The following is a 27,462-nucleotide window of genomic DNA, read 5'->3' as shown; positions in this document are numbered from 1 at the left end:
GATGGAATAATCCCAGGGGCATTTTGCCTGCTACTGGCCTTGGCCGAGGCCCACGACATTGTTCAGAATCTCCACGGCCACTTTCATTAACAGCAGCGACTTCTTTTTCATTCCTGTAAGATTGGATGGGTGGATTTCATATTTGGGGAAAAAAAAATTGGCTAGCTCTTTTGGAACATGTTGTAAACATCTGTGGTTTTCAAAGGGCAGGGTTACATTCATCCATTGTTATCTTTCTCCCTTCTCTGTACAGAATAAAGCCCTTTTCCACCAATTCAGTCTTAAGGAGAACTGGCTCCAGCATCGAGGAACTGTAGCTGAAACAGAGGAAAGTGAGTAGTCAACGTTTTGCAGGAACACACCAGCCTGCCTGTAATTGTCATTTCTACCCATCATTGCCCTCACACACGTTTGTTACCACCAAATAGTATGGCTTTGCTATTCTTTTTCTTTGAATGTTAGTTTCGTTAGATCATAGAATAACGATCCCAAGGATTGAAGTTTTTTAAATTAATTCATTTATGATTCAGTTACGTACTCACCGAATTTGGGTGCGGTGTGTGTATGTGCACGTGCGCACACCAGGACCGCCCCCAGCTGCAAACGACCACCACATGCTTGTGTCACTTTCTGCATCCAGCTTTATGTGGGGGGCTTGGGAATTGAAGTCCCAGCCAGTAAGCTTGACAAATAAGTGCCTTTAACTGCAGAGCCATCTTCCTAATCCTGATATTTTTGATTTGGGAAGCATGAAAGGGAATGTGTGCAGAGAGCCCCCTTGCATTCTTGAGGCAAGGTAATGAAGTGCACTGGACTCTCAGCCTTTTCTTCCTTGAAACCCCTCACCCCCCCCCCCCAGCCCCCAGCCTGACTGTCAGCCCATTGGCCAGCACTTGACTGGAAAGCCCACTGAAGCCAATGCACAGGATTTGGGCTGCAGTAATTCCCTGTGATGTAAAGATGAAAACATGGAGAGAGTATTGAAAGCAAGGAGGGAGGGGGTGTGGTAGAAACTCCCCAAGGCCAGGCAGCCTGTCACACCCGCTGTGTGTCCTCAGTCAGCGGTCCTGAGCTCACAGGGCTTGTGCCAACCGGGCTGAGAAGCGTTCATTCCATACAAGAGAAAAGGCTTTCCCAGCATCCTGAACATTTGATACTGGAACCAAAGTGGACTCCTGTTTGGGTAAATTGAGTGCAGTGAAGTGCCAAGAAATAATGAATTCAAATGCCCATGCCACTGTGATGATAAGACTCTTTGAGTACCCCTCTCTCCATATGCTGAAACTCAGAATGTACACATTTAACATTTGCTCATCTTTTTAAACATTTCGAGAATAAAATGTCACAGGTATTTCCGCCCAGTGTTGTTTGTATGTCATGCTGCCAACACAAGGGATTCTGTCACACCTTGTAAACTGTCATCTGCCACAAGTGAAAGACAAAACATAATTACCCTTGCCTCTTAATTTGTTAATTGCTGACCCTCCTTGCCTGTCTGTCCTATAATTTGATTGTATCGTTTTCTAAGCCGAGCTTCACAGAGCCTAAGTATCTCAAGGCCCCTGGCCTCTCTGTTCATCGCCTTATTGAGCAAGCATGGACTCACCCTCCTATGAAGTGGTTTATGAACTGGATCTTTGCTTTGCTCAAAAATTCCATTTTTTGCCAGTCACGATGGCATTGAAACTACATAGTGAATTCCAGGTCAGCCTGAGCTAGAGTGAGACCCTACCTGAAAACAAAACAAAACAAACAAACAAAAACCCTCAGTTTTTTCCTCTAGAAGGATGTAAACCATTTCCCCCCCTTCAGTCTGCTGATAAAATGGCGAACAATGATTTGTTAGATGTTGTTGATTTAGTAGCAGACCCAGCCAAAGCACAGTGTCGTGCGTGGTATGTTTGCAGTAAGGGTCTGTATTTGCTACATTTGCATTTCTGGCAAACCGTCCCTAGGCTTAGCTTGGTGATGTCATTCAGGTTGCATATAAAACTTCCCTGCAAGCTGCACTCCCCTCCCTCCACTTTATTTCCCTGCAAAACCATGGGGCAGAACGTGTGCGTATATTATTGTCCTGTGTATTCTATAGAAGCTAATGTTTTATATGCTAAGAGAAGCTGTCACAAGAAGCAATGTGTCCAGTGATGTATGTTGCTATTAAAACAGTTTCTTTTGTGTAATCATAAAGACAAATTTTCCAGGACCCATTCACTACCCTGGTAGTTATAATGCCTTAATAATAATTATCAGCACCGCAGACAATAAGAAGGAAATTAAGAAGGGTAGAGATGTGACCTCCATTTGGAAACTAAACTCATCTCCATCATCTCCACTTTGGCATGGGGGAGGGGTGCTGTTCTTAAAGGACTGAGGAAGCTGAACACGAAACCCCAAGCAGATGACAGATTTTTAAATAAGCTTTAGATGGATTCTTATTCTTATCGCAAAACGTGCTGTTCCTGATTGGGCCACTGAGACTGTATTGAAATGGAGTGTAAAATATAAATTTATGAGTTACCCACTTTAATATGCTGCTTGGGAAGATTTCAGCAACTCTCAAAGGGGTTCAAAAGTACAATCCCTGCTACAAGTACTTATTGGCATGACCTGGGATCCCTTGCAGTAGGGGACACCTAAATGGCGCCTGCCTGTTCGGTTTGAGTGTCTGAGTCTCCTGGGTTACAAACAGACGCAGGTATGCCTGGGCCCTCGGGCACTTGCCTCTGGTGGGTCAGAACTGCGTCTGGCCATGCAAGCTCTATACTGAAGAGAACAGTAAGGTAGGAGCCTCGAAATGGAAAAGTTTTCGCCTTATGACCACAATTCTGTACTTACAAACATTTCTTTTGCCTTGTGCAGTTTTTTGCCATGTGTACATAACAGAGCACTCTTATGTCAGTGTGAAGGCAAAAGTTTCCAGTACAGTCCAGGAAATCTTGAAGGTCGTGGCTGAAAAACTCCAGCGCGCAGAAGACGATCTGGCTCTGGTGGTCGTCACGTTTTCGGGAGGTAAATTATCTCCTACCCTTGAATATTATCTTTCACTGGATCCAAAAGGAGAGTTGACTTTTTTTTTTTTTTTTTGTGGATTAGACATGTCGCTGCTCTGTCTGGGCAGCAGCTAGATGACCACAGTAACAATAGGAAGTGACCTACAGAGATGTTTCCATGGCAACAGTGGGGTACCTGCTATATACTGAAATTCCTCCCCGAGAACTGAATAGAAAGACATGCCATTGTTTTGAAATGCATTTCAAAATGCTTTTCACATTTTTTTCCCCTCTAGATAAGCCTTCCATTTTCATATTTAAATTAACGGGAAATTGCTAAAGGATGAAATTACTATAGAGAAAACATAAAAGGAACAAGATGGCCTTGAACTAGTCATATTGCTGACTGACTGGGTAATACTTGGGGCTCACTGTTGGAAGAAGGGAGGCTGTTCGTTCTGCCAGAGCTCCCAAGCAGTGCTCCCTCAGGTGGACAGGGGGTGGGAGGCTTGGGAGCAGAGTCTCCTGTTGGGCCTTATTCATCCTCAGAGCAGGCTTTATTGTCTGTTTTGAATAAGATCACACAGATTACAAGCTGACACTATTGATCTATGCGGTCTGAACAAACTCCTTCATTTTCACTGGGATCTGTCCTACCTCAATGCAGTGGCCTCCTTCTGACCTTACAGTCTTTATTTAATATCTCAGTAGCCCTGAGAAAAATACAGGAGAGACACTGAGTACCCATCAGAAGTTGGAAAGGGAAGTGTATGATGAACTAATCAAGCTGTGGGGCAGATGCAGAACAGAATCAAATATTGGGCACTCCTGTTTATCCTCTGTTCTCATCCTGCAGAGAGAGACGGATCTCAGAGTATACATGAGATTAAAATATTACATACCAGAGTGCTTGCTCCTGGGCAGGTAAAATGGTCCTACAAGTCGGTCCGTTACCCATGCAAAAGGAGCCCTTCTGAAACCTGATTGAGTCTCTCCCTCTCTCATTGTCCACATAGCAAAGCTTCATCTAGGATTGAGGGTGTAGCTCGGAAGTGGAATACAGGCCTTGGGATTTGTCCCCATCAAGTACCCTACCCCTGAGTTATCTCTAAAAAAAAAAAAGCAAGAATTTGAGAAGCATGTGGCCCCACGAATTTTAATGAGGGAGAACCATGCTTGTAATTATTTTTTTCTTTGGTTTTTCGAGGTAGGGTCTCACTCTGACCCAGGCTAACCTGGAATTCACTATGTAGTCTCAGGGTGGCCTTGAACTCACAGCAATCTTCCTACCTCTGCCTCCCAAGTGCTGGGATTAAAGGTGTGCACCACCACGCCTGGCTCAATACTTGTAATTTTAATAATAATTTCAGATAGACATGGTAAATGTATATTCTATTTGATATGTAAGTGACCAAAATATTAAAATTAAATGATTGTAAGCTCCATCAAAGCTGTCATTTGCCTCTAGAAATGCAGAAAATGGTTATTGGGTCCCCATTCAGACAGAAGGTACTGGAGAAGGAAGAGGTTCAGGTGAACTTGCAACACAGTTGAGACCCTTATCCTTGGTGAGTCCAGGGCCACATGAGTATCTGACCACTAGTGAATGGCTCCTTTACTACCTAAGGCCTATCTAATGCCTATGAAGGACCATTTTTACATTCTATTGTGTTAGATCCAACTGGGTAAAGAGTGGCATGCCAATGTGTATAAACTCATTGCTATTCATTACTTATGAATTAGCTCACAGATTTGGAAGTGTGTCATAATTTTCAATTTGTTAGGCATTTTTGTTTGTTCGTTTGTTTTTTAGGTATCTTGTTTTGGCTTTATTTTGTAAAAACCCTTCTTGCCTGCACCTTATTCTCCAAAGAATGTTCTAGTAAAGTGGGGAGAGACACCAAGCTTCATGTATTCCTTGCTCTAGTTACATAATGTTTCATAGCTTCTTCCAAACGAAATGTCACCAAGACCTCAATTTGTGTTTTGTTTCATTTTTGCAAAAAAAAAAATTAAGAAATTAGAAATATTGGAGGTCTCGTGGATATTTTCTAAAAGAAGCAGTAACTATTCTCATAGCGTTAGTACATGGCCAGCTGTTTTGTGCCCAAGGTAGGAATGTGTATGTCATAACAGTAACCTACCCTCTTGTTTAGAAATCAAAATTCAGTTTTTTGTTTTTTCTCTTTTTATATATTTTATTTATTTATTTGAGAGAAAGAAAGAGGGAGAGAGAGAGAGAGAGAGAATGGGCACACCAGGGCATCCAGCCACGGCAAAGAAACTCCAGATGCATGTGCCCTTATGTGTCTGGCTTACCTGGGCCCTAGGGAGTCGAACCAGGGTCCTTTGGCTTTTCAGGCAAATGCCTTAATCACTAAGCCATCTCTGCAGCCCAAAAATTCAGTTTTAATTTCTGGTAGTGTGGTAGCAAACTTGAACATACTTCAGAACCCAGCAATTTGAAATCATTTATTTCCTGGGTCAGTAGCCCACCATTTTAGTGCCATTGATCTTTATAATGCTGGCCCACTGTGAATAAATAAGATGATCATTTGTGGACTCTGTATTAAGCAAAAATGTTCAAATCAAAATTTGACACTTGTACAAAGCTTACTCCTCTTAAATATAACTTAGTATACTGAACAAAATATATAAAACTTTGCATTTCCCAGTCATGCCGGGTAACTAATGCAACCCCCACATAATTTGACAATATGACTATGGAATAAACGTAGTGTTACTTTAGTCTTTCCTTACAGGCATGTTTGATTTAGAGGAGGGCGTTGGTCAGTGAAGAAAGGTTGTGTTATTAGAGAGGTTCATCTGTGGTAGAGAAAAAGCCAACAGCTGAGAACATTTGCAATTGGGAAATAAAAGGACTCTGGGAAGAACATCCAGTCAGCCTCAATAGTAATCAAGAAATAACTGCTAAGCTGAGAACTACCCTTCTAATTGCAGCAAAATAGCAAACCTATCTAAAATAGTATCATTATTGTTCATTATACAAGCTTTAAACCTAATTTTAGGGACATATGTTGATTTGTTTTCTAAAAAAAGAATTGGCAAGCAATTGGGCAGTTTGTGTCAAAAAATTAAAAACTATTCCCTCTAACCCAGTAAATTTGCTGTGGAAAACTGTATCTTTAAAAGCTCGTGGAAGCAGACAAGGATTTATAGAGGAGGGTGCTGACTTCATCAGCATGTGTTATGGCTGCTATAATGACAGAACCAACCCATTTGTCAAGCTCTGTTATGTGCCCGGCCCTATGCTAATACTTAACATATATCATGCCATTTAATTTAGATGGCCAAAAAAGCTGGAAACCATTAGATGTTCAACAATAGAAGAATGATTAAATGATGGTATAATGGGCTGTTACATAACCAATTAAACATGTCATATATAAATAATTTTGATAAGTGGGTAAGCACTTTTAATGAAACCAGCATATAAGACCATATATGGAATAACTGCACATGTGTATGTATATGAATAATTATGGGTGCATTATAAAAACATATGAATGCATGTATGTGGTTAATTTGGAGACAGAGAAGTGTAAGTGTCAATTCCTCCCTTAAACTTCCCTGTGTTTTGAAAAGGGACTAAACATAAGGAAACCCAGGAGGGCTGCCTTCCAGGTGCCCCGTGGGGCTGCCCCAGACATGCTGGATCACTGTACGTGGACAGAAGTGTACTCATTTGCTTGAAATTTTCTACGTAACACTTTCACGTATTTTTCTTGGGTAAAGTTCATTCTACATGTACTGCCTGGACTTAATTGTGTTTCTAATTCCTTTTTTTTTAAATAAATAAAATAAAGAAAAGCATGAACTTCAGCCAAATGGCTTGGCCAAATCCCTGGAGGCATCTGGTCGGATGTATGTGTACCGGAAAGACCTGACCGACACTTTGGTAAGGACCTTTGCTTTGAACTTGCAACCCATGAATGTCAGACTCACTGCATATTTGCTTATGCTTTATGATGAAAAGATGTATGAAGCTATTTCCTCCTCTCACCACCAATACACTTGCCAGATAACACTTATTTTTAAAAATGTTTTATTCTTGCCAGGAGTGGTGGCGCATGCCTTTAATCCCAACACTCGGGAGGCAGAGGTAGAAGGATCACCCTGAGTTTGAAGCTACCCTAAGACTACATAGTGATTCCAGGTCAGCCTGAGCTAGAGTGAAACCCTACCTCAGGGGGAAAAAAAAAGTTTTATTCTTATTTATGGAGAGAGAAAGAGACAGAGAGAGAGAGAGAGAGAGAGAGAGAGAGAGAGAGAAATGAGTACATCATTCTCTAGCCACTGCAAAGAACAAACTCAGATGCATGTACCTTGTGAATCTGGCTTTACATGGGTGCTGGGAAATCGAACCTGGGTCCTTTAGCTTTACAGGCAAGCACCTTAACCGCTTAGCCATTTCTCCAGCCCCAGATAAGACTCCTTTGTAACTGGAAAAAGGTCCAACTTGGGGAATTGTGAACCCCTTCTCTGAAGTACTGCCTTGGTTCTCTCTGACTCACTGAAATAAAGGATTTGAGACATGACTCCCTGCCTCATGGAATCTTCATTGGTGGGTGTTTTGGTGCCACCAGGCTGAGAAATGCTTCTTGAATGGATTGAGAGGGAAGGAGCCTGTCCTTGATTTACTACATTCAGTGCTCTTTGAATGTTACATTTCACTGAAGAAAGAGTAGAATGTCAGCCTTCCCTGCATGATATGGGGTCAGTAACGTGAGGTATCAGGTGCCTTCGGGCTGTAAGATTTTGAAGATATACAAACCCACACTTCAAATTATTTTCAGTGTCCCATGAAAGAGAATAATCCAATATACAGCTACTGTGGGTCTTCTGATAGTGGAGAGACCCATAATCTAGCAGCTTCCATTTCCCCCTTCCTTGGCCACACAGCTGTCTCATGTTGCTCCTGGGTTATGCTATTTCCAGAAGTCTCAGGTAGACCTGGGCAATGACTTGGTGGAATGAACAGGTCTCGTGAAGTATGTCCTAAGAGGAGCTAGAGTCCATTCTGGCCTCTGATGTTTTCCTCACCAACTTTGGACCTCCTCACATGTTCTTGTTGGGAAACTGACTTAAGAAGATTCTATATGGTAGGGGAAGTCCCCCACGTGAAACCATTCACTCTACCCACTCGCGTTTTCCTATCATTCATGAGTCTTCCTAGAAGTCAGAGGCTTAGAGTCATCAAGATACAAGGTGGAGGAAGGTGAACAGTTTCTCGGTGGGGGAAGTAGACAGCCTCGAATAACCAGAGGATAGAACCAGGAAGGACAAGGGGCTGTTTACAGAAAAGTGAAAGGCCTGAAGGCCAAGTCAACATCCTCTTACCCCCACGTGATCGAGGGCACCGCTGCTACTCCCCACCCACCTGGAGCTGGCTTCTCCTTGAGTCTGTGGAAGTGTCTGATCCTTCCTAGCAGACAGACCCTGGACTCCTGGGCTTCCTGTCACTGCACCGGTCTGGAAGTGCATTGATTTCAGTCAGGGCTTCCTGAGCACCACAGGCATGCAGAGGCAGTTTGTACCCTGACCTGCTCTGAAGAGAACTGGTTCTGTGGGAAAGTCTGTGAAGGTCTTTGTCATTAAGTGGTGGTTTTTTTTCTTTTTTTTTTTTTTTAATTTTGTTTATATTTATTTATTTATGAGAGACAGAGAGGGAAAGAGGCAGAGAGAGAGAGAGAGAGAGAGAATGGGCACGCCAGGGCCTCCAGCCACTGCAAATGAACTCCAGACACATGCGCCCCCTTGTGCATCTGGCTAACGTGGGTCCTGGGGAATCGAGTCTCGAACCAGGGTCCTTAGGCTTCACAGGCAAGCGCTTAACAGCTACGCCATCTCTCCAGCCCCTTTTTTTCTTTTAATTTGTATGGTTTTTGTTTATTTGGAAACCTTTCATAAACATAAAAATTCTGAAATGCAAAGGCATCTGAAATGTTCCCTTTATCCTGTCACGCAATTTATTTTTTCCAAAGACCCTTTCTTTATTTTTATTTATTTATTTATTTATTTTATTTTATTTATTTTTTTTTTTTTTTGAGGTAGGGTTTCACTTTAGCCCAGGCTGACCTGGAATTCACTGTGTGGTCTCAGGGTGGCCTTGAACTCACAAAGATCCTCCTACCCCTGCCTCCCGAGTGCTGGGATTAAAGGCATGCGCCACCACGCCCAGCACTTTCCTTATTTTTTTTTAAGGGTGCTGGGAATTGAACCCATGGGCCTCCTGCATGCTAAGGTATTCTCATTGAGCTACATACCTCCAGCTAAGTCCTTTTCTTTTTGTTTTTTAAGTTATTACGTCAAGTCTAGCCTATCAAATGGGAAAATTTATATTTTAATTGGAAAATGTCACAGTGGCAAATTGTTTGTTGATGACTTCAACAGAGATGATAGATTAAAGGTTGTATTGGCATTTAATAATTTCGTGCCAGATTTTTAAGGGAGTCTGTTAACAACCTCAGAGTGATTAGGCCCCAGTTCCCTAGGGAACATAGTTATTACTTAAGAGTCTATCAGCCACCGTGGGATATAAATGAAATCGCTTTTATGTATTTCATGTTGTTTTTCACGTTCCACAGGCATTGTAATAAAATTTGTAAATGTGTGTCTGGGATGAGCCTTGTTAAATTTATTTCCTGTAAAAGCCATGTCTGTCTTTATTGAAGTACACTATGACATTTCTTTTGTTTGTTTTTATACCAACCCTGCTGGCACATTAATTCTTACTAGAAGCCAAAGTGTTTCCAGAGCTTTTACTTTCATTATGCTGTCTGTCAGGGCAATGTTTTATAATCAGATTTGTGGGTGTGTGAGCGGAGGGGGAGGGGCAGGCTAACTCGGTGGACGGTGGAATACCATTGATCACATTCTACGGCCTCCAAGACCCGTTCCTAAATTGGCTGTAAACTCACTGAAGGTGAACAGACCAGGGAAAATATTAAGTGCACTCAGAAAAGATTACTTTTCTAATCTGGGCTTCTGGTGCCTTCCTACAGGCAGCCAATGCAGTGTGAAACGCTTGGGAATTACTAAAGATCTTTGTGTTTCTGTCTGTCGATTTAGAATCCTTTTGCAGAAAATGAGGAATCACAGCAAAGGTCGATGAGGATTTTGGGAATGAACACTTGGGATCTTGCTCTGGAATTAATGAATTTTGATTGGAGTCTATTCAATTCAATTCATGAGGTAAGGAGAAATGAAACGATGAAAATGCTATAATGCAGTTTTAGCTGAATTCTTGAAAATATTGATTCATGTAGGTCTGCGTGGGTGGCATAGTCCAAATACTACTTGGGGAACTCAAAATATATGAAATATCTGACACCATCCTAAAGAACTCAGAATATGTGAGCACACTTCATTTCTTTGTAGTGTGGTCATGTGCTAGGAGAAGGTAGGTAGATATGCTGGGGTTTGTATGCAAGATGCATTTATAGAGTGAATAACTTGTGGGTATGTGATTTTATATATAGGATGTAATCAGAGTGAAGAACGATTTTACCTTTGTTGACATTTCTGTTTTTATTTATTTGTGTGTACATATATATATATATAAATATATAAATATAACATATAAATATATATATATTTTATACATATATATATATTTGTGTGTACACACACATCCTTTTACTTGGGAATATTGGATACGCTTTAAACTCTATTCTAAGACTTAAATACATCTCTTTAATCTTGGATATACTTTAGGTGTTTTTATGTGTATCAACTTTTCCCTTGAGGGCAGGTTATAATATTTGTAAATGATAGATTACAAGAAAATGCCACTGACAGTTAATGGTTGAAGTGGATGATAAGAAGGCTCACTTAAATCAGGGCGTGACAAATATGACAGTTACGTATAACCATGTACTGCATGTATTTGGCCTTGTGGTGAAATATTCATTCTGAGGTGCCCCTTCTTTTTGAAGGGGAATGTGTGTCCAATTTAGACACCATTAGCTTCTCTTTCCTTTTGGGATGTCTTGTAAATTTTGTCATATCTTCTCTTTGAAATGTTTCAACGTTCTGACCTAAGTTTGAGCAAGTACTAACCGTATTCGGGTGAGATGACTTATGCCTTTGGAAGTGTTAGTAGACAAGGGTCTGTCCCTGCTTATGCAGTGGAGTGTATGATTGTGTCTGTAAAATGCACGTGCTCATTTCAAAACAGTCTCTTCTGTTGTTTTGGCACATGAAAATTTTAGAAAGTCCCAGATTTCTCCTCCAAGGATGTTGTCTTCCTGACCTTCTGAAAAAAATTTTTTTGTTGTTGTTGTTTAAGAATTGTGGGTAAACATTACTGAATGCAGCTCCTTTTTATGTGACCCTTGTCTGAGGCGACATGAACAAGCATCCACTGTCCCCAGATGGGGTACCAGTGACGGAACCAGTGAGGTTAGGTGGGCTTTCTTACAGGAGCACAGACAACTTACGGGTCGATAAACCACTGAGGAAAATGTCTCTCCAGCAACTGCTCTATCTGTACATCACCGGGGAGGGGTGCAGCCCCTCTGCTTTCCCCACTGCCTTTCCATGGTGGGAAGTTAAAGAGTCCAATCTTGTGCTGGTCTTGTTGAGGTGGTCACAGCTGCTGACATTCAAGAGGGCAGTGGTAGTGTCATGCCCAGAGGACATCCTACAGCACATCTCTAAAACTAAGTTATCATGAGTTTGATATATCGTTGTTTTCTATAGGTATATAGTTAATATAGTATAATAGTGACGTAGGAATGGCTACTTGAAGCATCTTTTTTAAAGGGACTAGATTTAGAATCAAGCAACTTGGTCATAAAAATTAAACACTTCTATGGATATGTTTTCCTTTTAGCAAGAGCTGATCTACTTCACATTCGGCAGACAGGGGAGCGGAGAGCACACTGTGAACCTCAGCTTGCTGCTGCAGAGATGCAATGAAGTCCAGCTCTGGGTGGCCACGGAGATTCTTCTCTGCAGCCAGTTGGGCAAGCGAGTGCAGCTGGTGAAAAAATTCATCAAAATTGCTGCTCAGTAAGTTTTCAGTGGTGAAAACTGCTATTTCTCCTAGCCTTTTGGAAAAGCACATTTTTTTTTATGTTTGTTTGTTCCTTGTGATGAAAAGAAGGTTAAGGTGTAAAAGTATAACATTAAGTTAAATGTCCAAATGGTCAGAAAGGTCTTTTCTTGAATATTTATGCTTTTGTATTTGAAGTATTTATATTTCCAAGTAAATGTCAAAATTCCAGGCAGAAGTACTGTGGTTTGTGCTTAGCACTAATATCAGGCAGTGTACAGTCCTGTGGTGTGGCTGGCTAAGCTGCAATAGGTTAGGAAAGGGGGGTGTTCAAGTTACCTTTGTGTTGCTGGACAAATATCTGACCAGAACCAGCTTATGGGAGGAAAGGGTTTATTCCAGGATTACAGAACCCACGGGAAGCACCATCAGTGGTGGAAGAAGTGAGTTTACTCCCATAGACGATAACAGAACAACATCACCTGATAGCCAACAACCATGTACAGCCAGAGCTCAAACTGGGTCTTTCCACACCTCAGGGCTGGACTACAAGATCCACCCTCAGTGACATGCCTCTTTCCTAGCAGGCCTCTGCGCACTGGACACTCAAGTTTACAAGCTCAGTCTTGGGGAAAATATGCCTGAGTTTATGGGGCCATACATTCACACCACCACAAGGGAGTGTTACACTCAGCTTCTGATTGCTAGACAAATACCTGACCAAAAGCAGCTTATTGGAGGGAAGGGGTTTATTTCAGGCTTACAAATTCCAGGGGAGCACCATCAATGGTGGAAGAAGTTGGCTCATTTCCACAGATCGAAGCAGAGAGACACCACCAACAGTCAGCACCACAAAACAGCCAGAGCTCCACCGGATCTGCACATACCTTAGGGCTAGACTCCACGATCTGTCCCCAGTGACTTACATTCCTCTTCCCCAGTAGGGCTCCGGCCACTGGAGACTCAAGATTCAAGCCTAAGTCTACGGGGCCACACATTTAAACCACTACAGGGGAGGATGATGTGAGAATGAGAAACATGGGAAATGAGATGCCTCTGGGGTGCTGCTCTTTACTTCTTGATGCCCAGAACCTTCTCCCATTCATTATGAGAAGTCCCTGCACTGCTGTCCCCACCTAAACCTGGGCCTCACCCTCTGGGTGCACCTGAACGTCTCCCATGTGCACCACTGTTGCAGTCCGGTTCTCACTGCTGGTAGAAATCACCCAACCAAGAGCAGCTTCTGGAAAAAGGAGATTTATTTTGGCTTACAGGCTTGAGGGGAAGCTCCACGATGGCAGGGGAAAACGATGGCATGAGCAGACGGTGGACATCACCCCCTGGCCAACATAAGGTGGACCACAGCAACAGGAGGGGGTGCCAAACACTGGCATGGGGAAACTGGCTATAAAGCCCATAAGCCCACCCCCAACAATACACTCCCTCCAGGAGGCGTTAATTCCCAAATCTCCATCAGCTGGGGAGCTAGCATTCACAACACCTAAGTTTATGGGGGACACCTGAAATCAAACCACCACAACCACCCTCCAATCTTAGACAAATGTGGTTGGCTCTGCCAAGAATTGCCACTTCCACCCAACATATTGAAGACCTTGGTCAAAAGTTCCTTCCTTCTAGAATCCATTCCTGATTTTCATATGCAGGGTCAAAACGTCCCTCTGCACACATTGTTTCTACCTTTTGAAAATTTCCTTATTATATGTGTTAAACATAGCTATTTATACAGAACTCCTTTACTTGGTTATATTCCCCTCTAAAGGACACAGGAACTATTGCTAATGAGTTCTTGTTCCCAGGGACCTGGTTCAGAATGTGGTAAATAGCAGTGACTCCATAAATGTTGATCAAAGGAAATTTTTTTTAAGTTTTTTTAAATTTTTTTTGTTCATTTTTATTTATTTATTTTTGAGAGTGACAGAGAAAGAAGCAGATAGGGAGAGAGAGAGAGAATGGGCGTGCCAGGGCTTCCAGCCACTGCAAACGAACTCCAGACGCGTGAGCCCCCTTGTGCATCTGGCTAACGTGGGACCTGGGGAACTGAGCCTCGAACCGGGTCCTGAGGCTTCACAGGCAAGCGCTTAACCACTAAGCCATCTCTCCAGCCCTAACTTTTATTTTTATTTATTTGAGAGCAACAGAGAGAGAAAGAGGCAGATAGTGAGAGAGAGAGAGAATGGGCGTGCCAGGGTCTCCAGCCACTGCAAACGAACTCCAGACACATGCGCCCTCTTGTGCATCTGGCTAACATGGGTCCTGGGGAAGCGAGCCTCAAACTGGGGTCCTTAGGCTTCACATGCAAGCGCTTAACCGCTAAGCCATCTCTCCAGCCCTCAAAGGAAATTTTAATGCCTTGTTGGGAATCTCTGTTAAATAGCAGAGTCTCTTGGGACAGCTCCCCAGCAGAAGCACACTGTATGGACCATTCTCCCCCAGTTCCTTTTGCCTGTCAGGCTATTTTATTTCTCCCAAAGTAGTTTCTGTTTTTATTTTATTTTTTAATTAATTAATTAATTTTTAATTTTTTTTTTTGAGGTAGGGTCTCATTCCAGTCCAGTCTAACATGGAATTCACTATGTAGTCTCAGAATGGCCTTGAACTCAGTGATCCACCTACCTCCACCTCCCGAGTGCCAGGATTAAAGGTGTGTGCCACCACACCTGGCTTCCTTTTATATGAAATGGTTTTCAAGTACAATTACTCCTTGATGTCTACAGGGAACTGGCTTCAGGATTCTCTTGGATACCAAAATTCTTGGGTGCCCAAGTCTCTTACCTAATACAGTACAGTTTTTGCATACAATGTACATGTATCCTCTCATATACTTTAAATCCTCTGGACTTATCCTACCTGATATGATGTAATGTTCTATAAATAGCTGTTAGACTGAATTGTGTGAGGAATCATGACAAGGAAAAAGTCTGTACATGCTCAATATAGACACACCATTGTGAAGCTTATTACCTGGTGCACAGTCTGTGATTGGTTAATCCCATAGATGTAGAACTCATGGATGTAGATGACTGACCAGATATGCCAGTGGAGCTTATGCGGGAAATACAGACTGGTCACTCATATGCATATAGGGTAGTGTGGAGAAATCAGGTGAGCTCTCCCAGTCCTGCCTGTGTACTCTAGCTGCTTGGGTACTCCTACAGCTCAAACTGGTGTTGTGCGGAACAGAATGGGGAAGTGCTCTGGTGTGAGACTTGATTTCATCTGGGCTTTAAGGGGCAATCAGCTGATACATACCATAAGGGTGTGTGAAAGGGGGTAAACACAGGTGAAAGAGTGTCCCTGGCTGTCTGTAAATCCTGGGTGGGAATTCAGAAGAGCACTCTATGATAACATACAAAACCCACTGGGGCACACAGCCTCCAAGGAGGGGGTAGGAGACTGATCAACAGAGGGGGATATGACCAGCCATAAAGGATCTGCAATTTCAGCTGAACTGAAAAGGCACAAGGGGTCTTTTGCAAGTCTGTAAGCAGGACTCTGATAAAATCAGGCCCGCCCTTCAGGAAGGCTGGTCTGGAGATAACCCAGCCTGGCCTGTAGGACCCGAGAAGCAAAGATTGAGGAAGCATCTGCCTGGCCACCTGTGTGACTTGACGGAAGAGCGGGTAACAGACAGGCCCACTGATAGGCTGATTTTATGCTGAGTAGGCTCTTCTTAGGTTGTAGATTTTTTTTTTTTAATTTTAACTCAGACAATGCATTTTAAAATTTTTAAATGGGCTCTGAGATTCCTGGAAGTGCTTCACTTCCAGGTAAAAGGTTTCTTACAAGCACTAGTTATGTAAAGAAATAGGACATTACTGTTCTAAGCAGTAAAATGACACCACCCAGCTCCATTCCCAGCACAAGATAATATCCATCCTTAGGGAAATGAAATATATTCACATCTTCTCCATATAACTCCATGCTCTTGAATTATTTATGGCACTGGTCTGTATCCTAGCCCATGGGATAGAATGCCAACAGAAACATAAAGTTAAATTCCCTATAATCACACTAGTAGGAATAACCAAGGGAAAACAGTAATTTTCACAATCATGAAGTGTTTTCCCTGCCTCAGGCATCCTATTTGCATATTCATGCTTCCCTCCTCACCATCCCCATCCCCCACCTCTGTGAATTCAGTGGAGTTTATTTCCTCACACAGACAAAGGAATGGTTGGTGGACTGGAATGTTTAGTGTCAGACAGTCTGTTCTTACCATAGAATGAATGACCCATGGTTCCAGACTGGATTGGTATCTATTATTGGCACAAAATCTATTTGTTTTACTCAGAAATTATGTCTAAATTAATTTAATTTTTTTAAACCGATTCACATGTTGAGGGTGTGTGTGTGTGTGTGTGTGTGTGATTTATTTGTATTTGTTATTTGTATGACTACAAAACGCTGTATGGACCAGTGAGATTGTGTGTGAGGAGGTAAAAGATAAAAAATGAAAATCATATTAAAATGTTACATACATAAATGTTGCTGAGTAAACAATGTAAACATAGGGCATCTCATAATAGTGAGTTGAAGGGCAAATAAGGAAGACACTTGACATCAACCTCTGGCCTCCATATGTACACACACATGCATCCACAAAGTTCATGTTTTCAAGGTGGGAGAGATGGCTTAGCGGTTAAGGCATTTTCCTGCAAAGCCAAAGGATCCCCATTCGATTCCCCAGGACCCACGTAAGCCAGATGCACAGGGGGGCGCATGCGTCTGGAGTTCGTTTGCAGTGGCTGGAGGCCCTGGCGCACCCATTCTCTATTTGTCTTTCTCTGTCTCTCTCTCTCTCTTTCTCTCAAATAAATAAATAAAAATTTAAAAGAGAAAGAAAGAAAGAAATCACAGCCTAGGGAGATGACTCAGCCAGTAAAGAGTAAAGTGCTTGCCTCTCAAGCATGAGCACCTGGCTTTGGATCTCCATGACCTAAGTCAAAGCTGGGCATCGCAGTGCATGTCTGCAGTCTCACTGCTGGGGAGGCAGACAGGAAAGCCTCTGGGATTTGCTGCCTAGCTAGTCCAGATGACTCCATGAACCCCAAGATCAGTTTGAAAAGTTAGTTGGAGAGCCATTGAAGAAAATACCATGGCCTCTACATACTTACACACACGAACATGCAAATACACATGCATATACTCACACTCACACTAGTATGCATACACACACACACAAATTCATGCACATATACCATACATGCTAAAAAAATCACAAGTAAATAAAAAGTTACATACATAAATATGCTCACTGTAGTATTTTGTATAGTGGGGGAAGAATTGAAAACAAATGCTAATGCCAGCAGAATAACTACATTATGGAATATGTTCTTGATAGAATATTATATGGCTGTTGATGATGAATGAGGCATTCATAGCACGTAATACCACATGGTGTTGGAGAAGCAGGATTCAGATCATGATCTGTTTGAAAGACTGGTGGAGATGGCAGAGGTGCCATGGAGGAACACTGGTGGAAATGGCATGTCAGAGAAGCTAAACACATGCAAAGTATCAGCCATGCCTCTGCTCACGTTTTTTTTTTTTTCTGTTTCTTTTTTTAAAATATTTTATTGTATTTATTTTGGGAGAGAGAGAGGAAGAGGCAGATAGAGTATGGGCATGCCAGGGCCTCTAGCCACTGCAAACGAACTCCACACGCATGTGCCACCTTGTGTATCTGGCTCACATGGGTCCTGGGGAATTGAACCGTGGACCTTAGGCTTCACAGGCAAGCGCCTGAACTGCTAAGCCATCTCTCCAGCCCTGCTAAGCGCATTCCTCTTGCTCCTGTTTCATTTTCAATGTGGGGCAATGTTGGTGTTAGGCCTTACCGCGGAGAAGCTGCTCTCCACCACTCTCCAGCTAGAGTGTCTGGGATCCAGAGGTCGATCTGGCGGACCAGGAGCCCCAGTGTCCCACTGCGGCCTTTGAAAACCTGTCGAGTGCTGTTCAGTCAAGTCCTTGGGCATAAGTGAAGTCATGCAGAATGGATAACCTCATGGAGAGGATAAATGGAGCTCACTGTGATCTTACTTTTCCTGTCATTTCCTTTCTTTAGGTGAGCAATGTGGGATAGCTGTACCATCATATATGCCTTACAACATTATCCACAACATGGTTATATAGAGAATATGTGTCCAGGACTTACACCTGGGAGGTGAAACTGGCCTGATACACACACACACACACACACACACACACACACACACACACACACACACACGCAGTCAGTGCAGAACTGAAGAGCCAGGGGAGAGCTTGACAGCAGAATGTGGTGGGTACAGAGAAGCAGGCATTTAGAAACTGTAAATATATATGTGACAGATTTTAGAGGCGCGGGGATCTCATGAAATGTCAAGGGCTTTTCTTGAAGGCTCTGAGAGATTCTCAGGCGCTGAGAGAATCAGTTCTTTTGCATTCAGAACGGTGGGAGGGCAGACGCCTCTCCCCGTGGACCGGATATGCAAGCCGAGCCTGTAACTGCCAGAGGCTGGGGGGCTTTGTCACTAGTGACCCCCCGCAGGGATAGGAATGCTTCCTCAGAGTGCCTACTTTCCTCTGTCCCCCAGCTGCAAAGCCCAGCGGAATCTGAATTCTTTCTTTGCCATCGTGATGGGTCTCAACACTGCCTCTGTCAGCCGGCTGTCACAAACCTGGGAGGTAAGCCTCGGGCTTTCCACTGGGAATTGGGAGTGGGGCGCGCTCACAAGGAAGTGCACTCGAGAGCACTTTCATGTCAAGTAAGTACATTTAAATGAGACAAATGCTGCTAGGCTAAAACAGTTTTTACAGTACTGTGCCAAGGTGGTGGCAAGTGGAAGTACTCTGTCAAGGTGACAGGAGCTTTTTTCATAAGATGGTCTTTAAAACTGTCAGCAGAACAAGGGGGCGCACGCGTCTGGAGTTCGTTTGCAGTGGCTGGAGGCCCTGGCGTGCCCATTCTCTCTCTTCTCTCCCTATCTGCCTCTTTCTCTCTCTCTCACTATCAAATAAATAAATAAAAATAAACAAAAAAAATTTTTTTTAATGTCAGCAGAGGTGACCACCGGATCTCAGATGGAAAGAAAGTGATCTTACTATCCCAAATAGGTCACAAAGGAAAGATGTAGGTTTGAGAAACTAGAACAGACGTCAAGCAATGGGCACGCTCTAGTCACATATTTCCTTCTGCCATTGTAGTCTAAGAAGAAATACAGTTAACATCAATGAATGTCCCATAGTAGTGTTCCAGCGAGATTTTACTTATAAAAGTAGCCGCTGGACCAAAGTTGGCTCATGAATAACCACTGGTTTAAGCCCGTTGACTTGGGACATATTGATTTTGGCCACTGGGATATGCATCAGGATCCCCAGTGCACTAAGACACTGGCTCAAAAAGAGATTGAAATTATTTACCCAAAAAAAGAGCACATTTTAGATCTTATTTATTGGGAAGGGGCAATAGGTTCCAGAAAGTTTAAACTACCAATTTGCTATAAAGAAAATAATAAGAAGAGTCAATTCAAAATTATCAAGTTTAAAAATCTGTTTTTACACAGTTTAAACGTTTAATTGTTGCTAAATTGTCTGCATCATTTGGATTCAGTTTAGAATTAGAAAGTCCATATATATATATACATAATATATATACATACACACATGCCCTACTGTAAATGTGAGCAGCTAGAATGTGTTAAGTCCCAGCCATGGAGATATGTCCACGTCTTGGGTTGAATCTTTGTCTCTGTAGCCAGAAGCTGAGCTCAGGAGGCTTAGGGACTCATCAAACCACACAGATGCCAAGAGGCAGAGGCTGAATCCACACCAAGCTGCTATCCAGGGCTCAGCCTTTTAGTCACACTAAGCTTCAGAGAGCTGAAGAGAAATGCTAAGTCAGTGTGACTCGATCCAGGTTTTCACCCACTCATGTTAAAGGCAGGTTGGAACATTCCCAGGCCTTTTTTTTTCCTTTCATTTTTTCACCTGGCATCTTTTCATTTTCTGTTTATTTTCTTTGGGTATACAGTCTCACCCTGTGACATCTCATGTGCCACCTGTTGCTCTGCACAGTTGAGTGATTCCACCCACTCAAGTGCACGCTTCCTCACTTACGAGCTTCATGGGCCTTCAGTGTTCAGCCTCTGTTGTGAAATACATTTATGTATCATTTATATAAAAAAGCCAGTCATTATTGTTATCTCCCATTCAAAGACGGTTGGGAAGATGAACACATTCATCTGAGGTAGAATTTGGAACTGAAGGCTAAGTTTGCATTAAGTAACTACCAGAGTGTAGAATGTCAAACCTACCCAATTCCTGAACCATGTGGCTGCACGCCTATTTTTAGCAACAAGCCTAAGGAATGTCATATTAAGGGAGTGATGAAAATCGCATAATGAGACACAATCAAGGGAGAGCCTGACGGTAGGTGCTTATGTTCAGAAATGTCACATGAGTAAGCCGAGCTTAATGAGGACTCCCCTAGTGCCGCTCAAAATAACTGTCTTCTGTGACCTTTTGTTTTTTGTTTGTGCTTGTTTTTTTTTTTTAGAAAATCCCTGGGAAGTTTAAGAAACTTTTCTCTGAACTTGAGAGTTTAACGGTAAGTAATAGAGCTACAGAGGACTCGCCCTTCAAATTAATATTGGTGTTGTTTTCTCCAGCTTTCAGTAGTTGGTTGCCGTACTTCCCAGCATCAGGGAGCCTGGGCCAGTTGCTTGCGTATAAACGCGTATCGTTGAGCTATGCATGATGGTGTGTGCCTCTCATCAGCACACCGGGAGGCTGAGGCAGGAGGAAGCTGGAGTTAATGTTTTTTTCCCTACCCTGTAAAAACGTGGGGAGTCTAGTCCTCTTCATATGACTTTTTAAATTTAGTTTTTAAAATTTTATTTATTTGCAAACAGAAGGAGACAGAGAGAGAGGAAGCGAGAGAGAACGGGTGTACCAGCGGCTCTAGCCACTGCAGACAGACTCCAAATGCATGTGCCACTTTTGTACATCTGGTTTTATGTGGACATTAGGGAATTGAATTGAGTTGTTAAGCTTTGTAGGCAAGTGCCTTAACTGCTGAGCTATCTCTCCAGCCCTTTTCAAATTAATTAATTAATTATCTTATGAGGTAGGGCCTCACTCTAGCCCAGGCTGACCTGGAATTCACTGTATAGTCTCAGGCCAGCCTTGGACTCACAGTGATCCTCCTACCTCTGCCTCCCAAGTGTTGGGATTAAAGGTGTGCACCACCACCAAGCCCAGCTTTTACTTTTTTGAATAATTTTATTAATTGATTGGTAAGCAGAGAGGGAGAATAAATGTAGGGCTTCCTGCCACTGCAAACAAACTCCAGATGCATGTGCCACATTTTGCATCTGTCTTTGTGTGGACACTGGAGAATAAAACCTGGACCTTGAGGCTTTGCAAGCAAGTGCCTTTAACCACTGAACCATCTGTCTAGTCCTCATATGACTTTTTTGGGGGGGAGTAGTTTTTGAGGTAGGGTCTTACTGTAGTCCAGGCTGACCTGGAATTCAGTATGTATTCTCAGGGTGGCCTTGAACTCACAGTGATCCTCCTACCTCTGCCTTCCAAGTGTTGAGATTAAAGGCCCCAGCTCTCATGTGACTTCTAACCAGGAAATTTGTTTTTTGAGGCAGAGTCTCAATGTAGCCCAGGCTGACCTGGAACTCATTCTGTAGCCCCAGGCTGGCCTCAAACTCATAGTAATCCTCCTACCTCAGCATGCTGAGACTAAATGTGTGCCGCATCATGACTGGAAAAACAAGGAAGTTTTTAAAGCATTTTCCATTTCACATATGAAATTAATAAACTTAATATGCAATTAGTGTCCTGTACATTAATCTGTCTTCCTTCTTCCTACTATATCTTAGTTTAAATACAAAATTCATAACTTCTTTTGGAACACAGCAAAACAGTATTCTCTGGTATTCTAGGCATTGTCTTTGCAGTCTGAGGACAGGTTTTTTTTTTTTTGGTTTTTTTTTTGCAGCGTACCTAACAAAAGACTTGCAGGTTACCTCTTAGTAGAAATTATGCAGAGGAAACCATACTTAAAGAACCTATTTCAGGAAAATAATAGGGCAATCAAAGAGGTATCTCTCTTTCATAGTCATTGCAGTCTTTGCAGTCATTGTAAACCAATAACTTGAATTCATGTGTTGCCTAGATTTCCTGCCCTAATTTAGTGAGTTTATTCTCCTAGGAAACCTTTATCTATCTGTCTCATCCTCAGGAAGTACTTCTCTATATCTGAATCATGTTCAAATTGTACAGTAAAAGTAGATTGAGAACTGTTTCTGCAGCATATTGATTTTCTTTCTTTGTCGTTGGTTTGGCTCGGCAGGACCCTTCCCTAAACCACAAAGCCTACAGGGATGCGTTCAAAAAGATGAAACCTCCGAAAATCCCTTTCATGCCCTTACTGCTCAAAGGTAATGGTCTCTTTCTTATATGTAATGTCATCTTCTAGAAATGGGTCCTTCTAAAGATAGGAGGCATGAAAGGAACGCCAGGTTGATTTCCTTATGTTAATTTTTACATTCATACCTGCATTTGTATATAGTAGCTTTTCAAATATCTTAATTGTATGTTTTCACTTGACTCATAAACTTTTAACTGGAACCTTTTGTGTTTTTAATGTTACTTTGCTTCTAAGGCCTGTGTCTTTAAACACCATGTTATCCCAGTGCAAACAAAAATAAGGCTGAGGTAAAGAGCCCAGAGGGTGATCAGTCATGCCCTGTGTTTGAATTTCAAGTTCTAGAGATAACTTTTCACAGTGTGCTATTGTGTGAGAAATCCCATTGGTCCACAAGAGCCATGGGGTATATGACAAATTACTGACAAAAAGTGCTATTTCTGCTTTCTGAAAGTAGAACTCAGTCGAGAAGGAGTCATACAGTTCCATGCTAGGCCACTGGATTGTTATTGAGCACACACACAGGTCATGATGAAACCTGACCGTTTCATAGACTGAAATCCCAGCGATCACTCTGCTAAAGCAAGGGCATGGAGAGGGAAGTTTGTAGAAGTGGCCTAGACTTTGCTTGTCCTCGTTAGGAACAGTTGTGGCTGTGTGTGCTCTAACTGTTGCCTGTGCATGGACAGGTAAAACTCAATAGACCAGGATTTTATAAGCAAGCATCGGAAGCTCTTGTCCCAATAAAAGCTAGCTGAATCCAGATGTTTCTGTTTAGTGGAGTTTGGGGGCTTGGGCTTTCTGTTGCTGGTGATAACATGAATTTCTCATGCCTCATAAGTTGAACCAAACTTTGTATTGCAGATCTTATCTGTGAGGCTCCTGGAGGCTGTTGCCCACCCTCCAATCTGAGCTTTTTGACGTCACAGTTCTTAGAGCTTTGGTTGCTGTCTTAGTGAGTCCAGTTCTCAAATTTTAATTTTTCTCCTGAGGAGGAACTTTTGTAGCCAATGGAGACTTATTTTAATAGCTGCCATCATTTTCTCTCCCTCTCCCCCTCTCCCTCCCTCCCTCTCTCTCTCTCTCTCTCTCTCTCTCTCTCTCTCTCTCTCTCTCTCTTTCCTTTTTGTTTGTGGAAGGAGGGACGATGGCTCACAAGCCTTTGCCCCGGGCTGAGCATGTGCTCTATGTGGAGACATGCCCCAGCTCCTTGGCCACTTTAAACCTAGCAAGTCTCAAACCAGTTCAACTCTCCCTTCCTCCAAAAAGGTACCCACATACTGCTTCCTTAGTTTCCTTTTATAAGAGTCTTTCTGCCTACCCAGTCAAATGGGGCGAGAAATCTTGACGTTTTTTTTTTTTTCAAACCTCTTCCCTTTTGATATTGAGGAACCTAAATTTGATATTTGGGAACCTAAATTTTAAATTCAAACTAATTTTTCTTTTTCAATAAACTTTTAAATTTAAATCTTAGCTGTTTTCAGTTTAGCAAGTCCCATAGACATTGGCAGCAGTTTTTTAAATAAACAAGCATATAAATATCAGAAGTCTGCTACCAATGAGTAGTCATGTGTTCTCTGCTCAGTCTTCTGCGGTAGAAACATGTTAGAGCAATGAATTTATAGGACAGTGTTAGCTTATATTATATTAAGTAGGCTAAAGTCAACTCAACCTTAACTGCAAAATGATTTGTCAATAATGTGATTCTGCCCTCACGCACATAACCTATGTACTTTTTAAGCTTTTATTGACAATTTTCACATGTGTTTGTAATATATTTTGATCATAACCCCCCCTTGTGCCCTCTCTTGTCCCTCTTCCAGTGAACACTTTCTTCCTTTCAACTAATCTGTCTTCCACTTTGATGTCTTTTTTCTCTCTCTCATCTCCTCCATCTGTGATGGAGTCTTTTTTTTTTTTAATTTTTATTTATTTATTTGAGAGAGACAGACACAGAGAGAAAGACAGATAGAGGGAGAGAGAGAGAATGGGCGCGCCAGGGCTTCCAGCCTCTGCAAACGAACTCCAGACGCGTGCGCCCCCTTGTGCATCTGGCTAACGTGGGACCTGGGGAACCGAGCCTCAAACCGGGGTCCTTAGGCTTCACAGGCAAGCGCTTAACCGCTAAGCCATCTCTCCAGCCCTGTGATGGAGTCTTGATAGGTTCAATAATATGCAGGCAATGACAGTAGCTGTGAGATCATAAATGCAACAGACGTGTCACAGCCATAAGACAGTGTTCCACGGCACTCCTCCCCATCCTCCTAACATTTTTCATCAGATATTATTCAGGCTCAGTTTCAAGTGACTTTTTGAATGCGTGGCATAATTCCATTAGGTGTAAGAGGAAAATCATAAGTGGCATTGTTTTCAGCTCTGCCTCCCAAGCCATTCCTAATAATTTCTTGTTTTTAATTTTCAGATGTTACATTTATTCATGAAGGAAATAAAACATTCTTGGATAATCTTGTCAACTTTGAAAAACTGGTAAGTAAATTTCATTCTCTCTCCTTTTTCTCGCTGTAAAGGCAATGTATACCTTTCCTGCACCTAGAAACAAAGGGTTTAAGTGTCATTCTCCATTGGACACATGGTGACTTCCAAGAGCTTGTTTCCTGTGTGTTAAACACTGCCAGTCACATGAATAAGTATTCTAGCAAGATTTTGAGAATCTGCTTGATATGTGGCCATTTCAAGCCAGATGTAACAATGTAAGGCTCCTGTCAAGAAGACACACACCTACACACACACACACACACACACACACACACACACACACACACACACGACGAACTTGCTGCTTCACAGACATCTCTCAGTGCCTCAGCAAGCACTGCTTTTGGAACAGAGAGTGAGAAAATTGTCCTGGGAAAATGCACCTGTCTCCTAGTACCCCAGGCTTGGCTATGCACCTGGGGTGTGTGGGGTCTGCATGGGAAGCGGATGGCTATGTCATTACTGGCCTCTGACACAGGGCGTTCTTACTGCTGAGTGTGGGGTCCACGATCAGTCCTCTTCTTAAATCAGCTCCATGTCTCTTATCCTCTGGGCTCCTCAGCCTGTGGTGACCAGCAGAACTGAGAAGCTTTCTCTTAGGAGTGCATCAAAGAGACAGCTTAGTGACCAGGGGAGCACATTTATCTGACAGGTGACCTTTAATGTCACAGATTAAATGCTATATCAAGGTCAGAGATGATCCCTGCACCCCTCTCCAGGGATTCTGACCTTTGAGTGACCTTTTCAGTAACGGTAATGGACTTGCATGAACTCTTTCAGAAACTGCTCCCTGCTCCACGTGAGCATAGGTCAGCCTGGAAGTATGGTCGATTGAGGCCAGGGCCCGAGACAAATGACCAAAGAATAGCGCAGACTGCGGCATCCAAGTGAGGTGTGCCGCCTGACCTTTGCTTTCTGGGCGCTCTGCTCTGATCACCAGGCCAGCTTGCCACACACCAGCTGAGGCAGTGCTGGAGAAAGAAGATGGCTGTCACACAGGGGCCCCCCCCCCCCGAACCCAAACTGCTGGGTTCTGAACAACAGGGAGTTCCCAGTGACTTCCCGAAGCTCCTCTTCAGCCATGTTTGCCTCACGACTAGCTATTGTTGAAGTGGAAACAGAGATGCGTCTCCAAGTCTTTCTCTGCACTATTTCAGGTGCTGTGGTGAAACCGAGAGTGGCATTTTTTGTGTGTGCTTGTTTTGTGTTGCTGTGTGATGTCTTAAAGCTGGCAGTGCACCCATCAGCAAGCAGAGGCTGTAGTTCCTCAGACCCTCAGCTCTGAGCAGGGTCGTCTCAGTATCTGGTATAAATGATTGCGGGAATAGAAAACGTCTGATCAATATCTACTGTGCCTCCGGCCAGTGTGTCTTGTTCAGAACAGCAAATGAGATCCGTAGAAAGTATGTGAGATGTGAGGCGAGTTACACCACCCCCAGGGGGGTTCTCTATAAAGGTCCAGTGAGGTTTTCTCTCTGACCCACACAGGACACAGGAAAAACCACTGGACTCCTTATAAGCTGACTGCTGCCTATTGTTAAGAGCCAGCTGGTGGCTGCCCTTCTCCTTAAAATGACTCAGTGGTTGGGCCAGGTTCATTGTGTCATTTCCCTTCAGAGAAGGTCACCACAGTGAGAGAGTAATCCCATATGGGCACAAATGGGAAGGAACCAGAGGAAGATCTCAGCACCTTTTCCACACTGGCACCTTTCCCTGCTTTCTCCAGAGCCCAGTAAGCCTAGCACAAAGTCGATACTGACTTCATAAGGGTCAGTAATTGCATCCTTAATTCCTTAAGAAAACTCGAGAAAATAACATGGAAGCTAGCTGTCATGACTCATCCCCACACTCAGGATGCCAAGGCAGAAGGATGTCTCAAGTTCAAGATCAGCCTGGGATACATAGTGAGTTACAAGCCAGGGTAGGTATAGTATAGACTCTATCTTAGATAATTTAGATAGATAGATAGATAGATAGATAGATAGATAGATAGATAGATAGATAGATAGATGATAGATAATAGACTGAATTAAATAATAAAATAGTATATAAAATGGACTATTTAAAAAATATATTTTATTCATTTATTTGTTTGCAAGCAGAGAGAGCTAAAGACACACAGACAGAGAGAATGGGCACACCAGGGCTTTTAGCCACTGCAAAGGAATTCCAGACACATGTGCCACCTTGTGCATCTGGTTTACATGGGTCCTGGGAAATCAAACTTGTGTCCTTAGACTTCACAGTCAAGCACCTTAACTGTTAAGCCACCTCTGCAGCCCAAAATGGACTTTTTTTATTTATTTTGTTTTTCAAGGTAGGGTCTGACTAGCCCAGGCTGACCTGGAATTCACTGTGTATTCTCAGGGTAGCCTTGAACTCATGGAGATCCTCTTACCTCTGCCTCCCTAGTGCTGGGATTAAAGGTGTGCGCCACCATGCCCGGCTCAGAATGGACTATTTTAAATACCTAAAATGAAGTTTATAAAAACGAAGGACATGGGTATGCCTAGCAG

At 42.7% G+C, this 27,462-nt stretch overlaps 1 protein-coding gene across 1 annotated transcript in view; it reads left to right on the top strand.

Annotated features, from left to right (window-relative positions):
- Rapgef5 (Rap guanine nucleotide exchange factor 5) overlaps positions 1-27,462 on the top strand; it is a 105,006-nt gene that overhangs the window by 68,149 nt on the left and 9,395 nt on the right. The window contains exons 8-16 of the mRNA XM_004652822.2: positions 254-332; positions 2,860-3,009; positions 6,818-6,909; positions 10,083-10,205; positions 11,848-12,026; positions 18,606-18,696; positions 20,567-20,617; positions 22,376-22,463; positions 24,873-24,937. Coding sequence (XP_004652879.2) covers positions 254-332; positions 2,860-3,009; positions 6,818-6,909; positions 10,083-10,205; positions 11,848-12,026; positions 18,606-18,696; positions 20,567-20,617; positions 22,376-22,463; positions 24,873-24,937 — 918 coding nt within the window. The remainder of the gene's footprint in view (positions 1-253; positions 333-2,859; positions 3,010-6,817; positions 6,910-10,082; positions 10,206-11,847; positions 12,027-18,605; positions 18,697-20,566; positions 20,618-22,375; positions 22,464-24,872; positions 24,938-27,462) is intronic.

Source organism: Jaculus jaculus, chromosome 16 (genome assembly GCF_020740685.1).
Source record: "Jaculus jaculus isolate mJacJac1 chromosome 16, mJacJac1.mat.Y.cur, whole genome shotgun sequence".
Classification (NCBI taxonomy): domain Eukaryota; kingdom Metazoa; phylum Chordata; class Mammalia; order Rodentia; family Dipodidae; genus Jaculus; species Jaculus jaculus.
The sequence above is the reverse complement of the archived record's forward strand: the minus strand, read 5'-3'. Positions and strand labels throughout refer to the sequence as shown.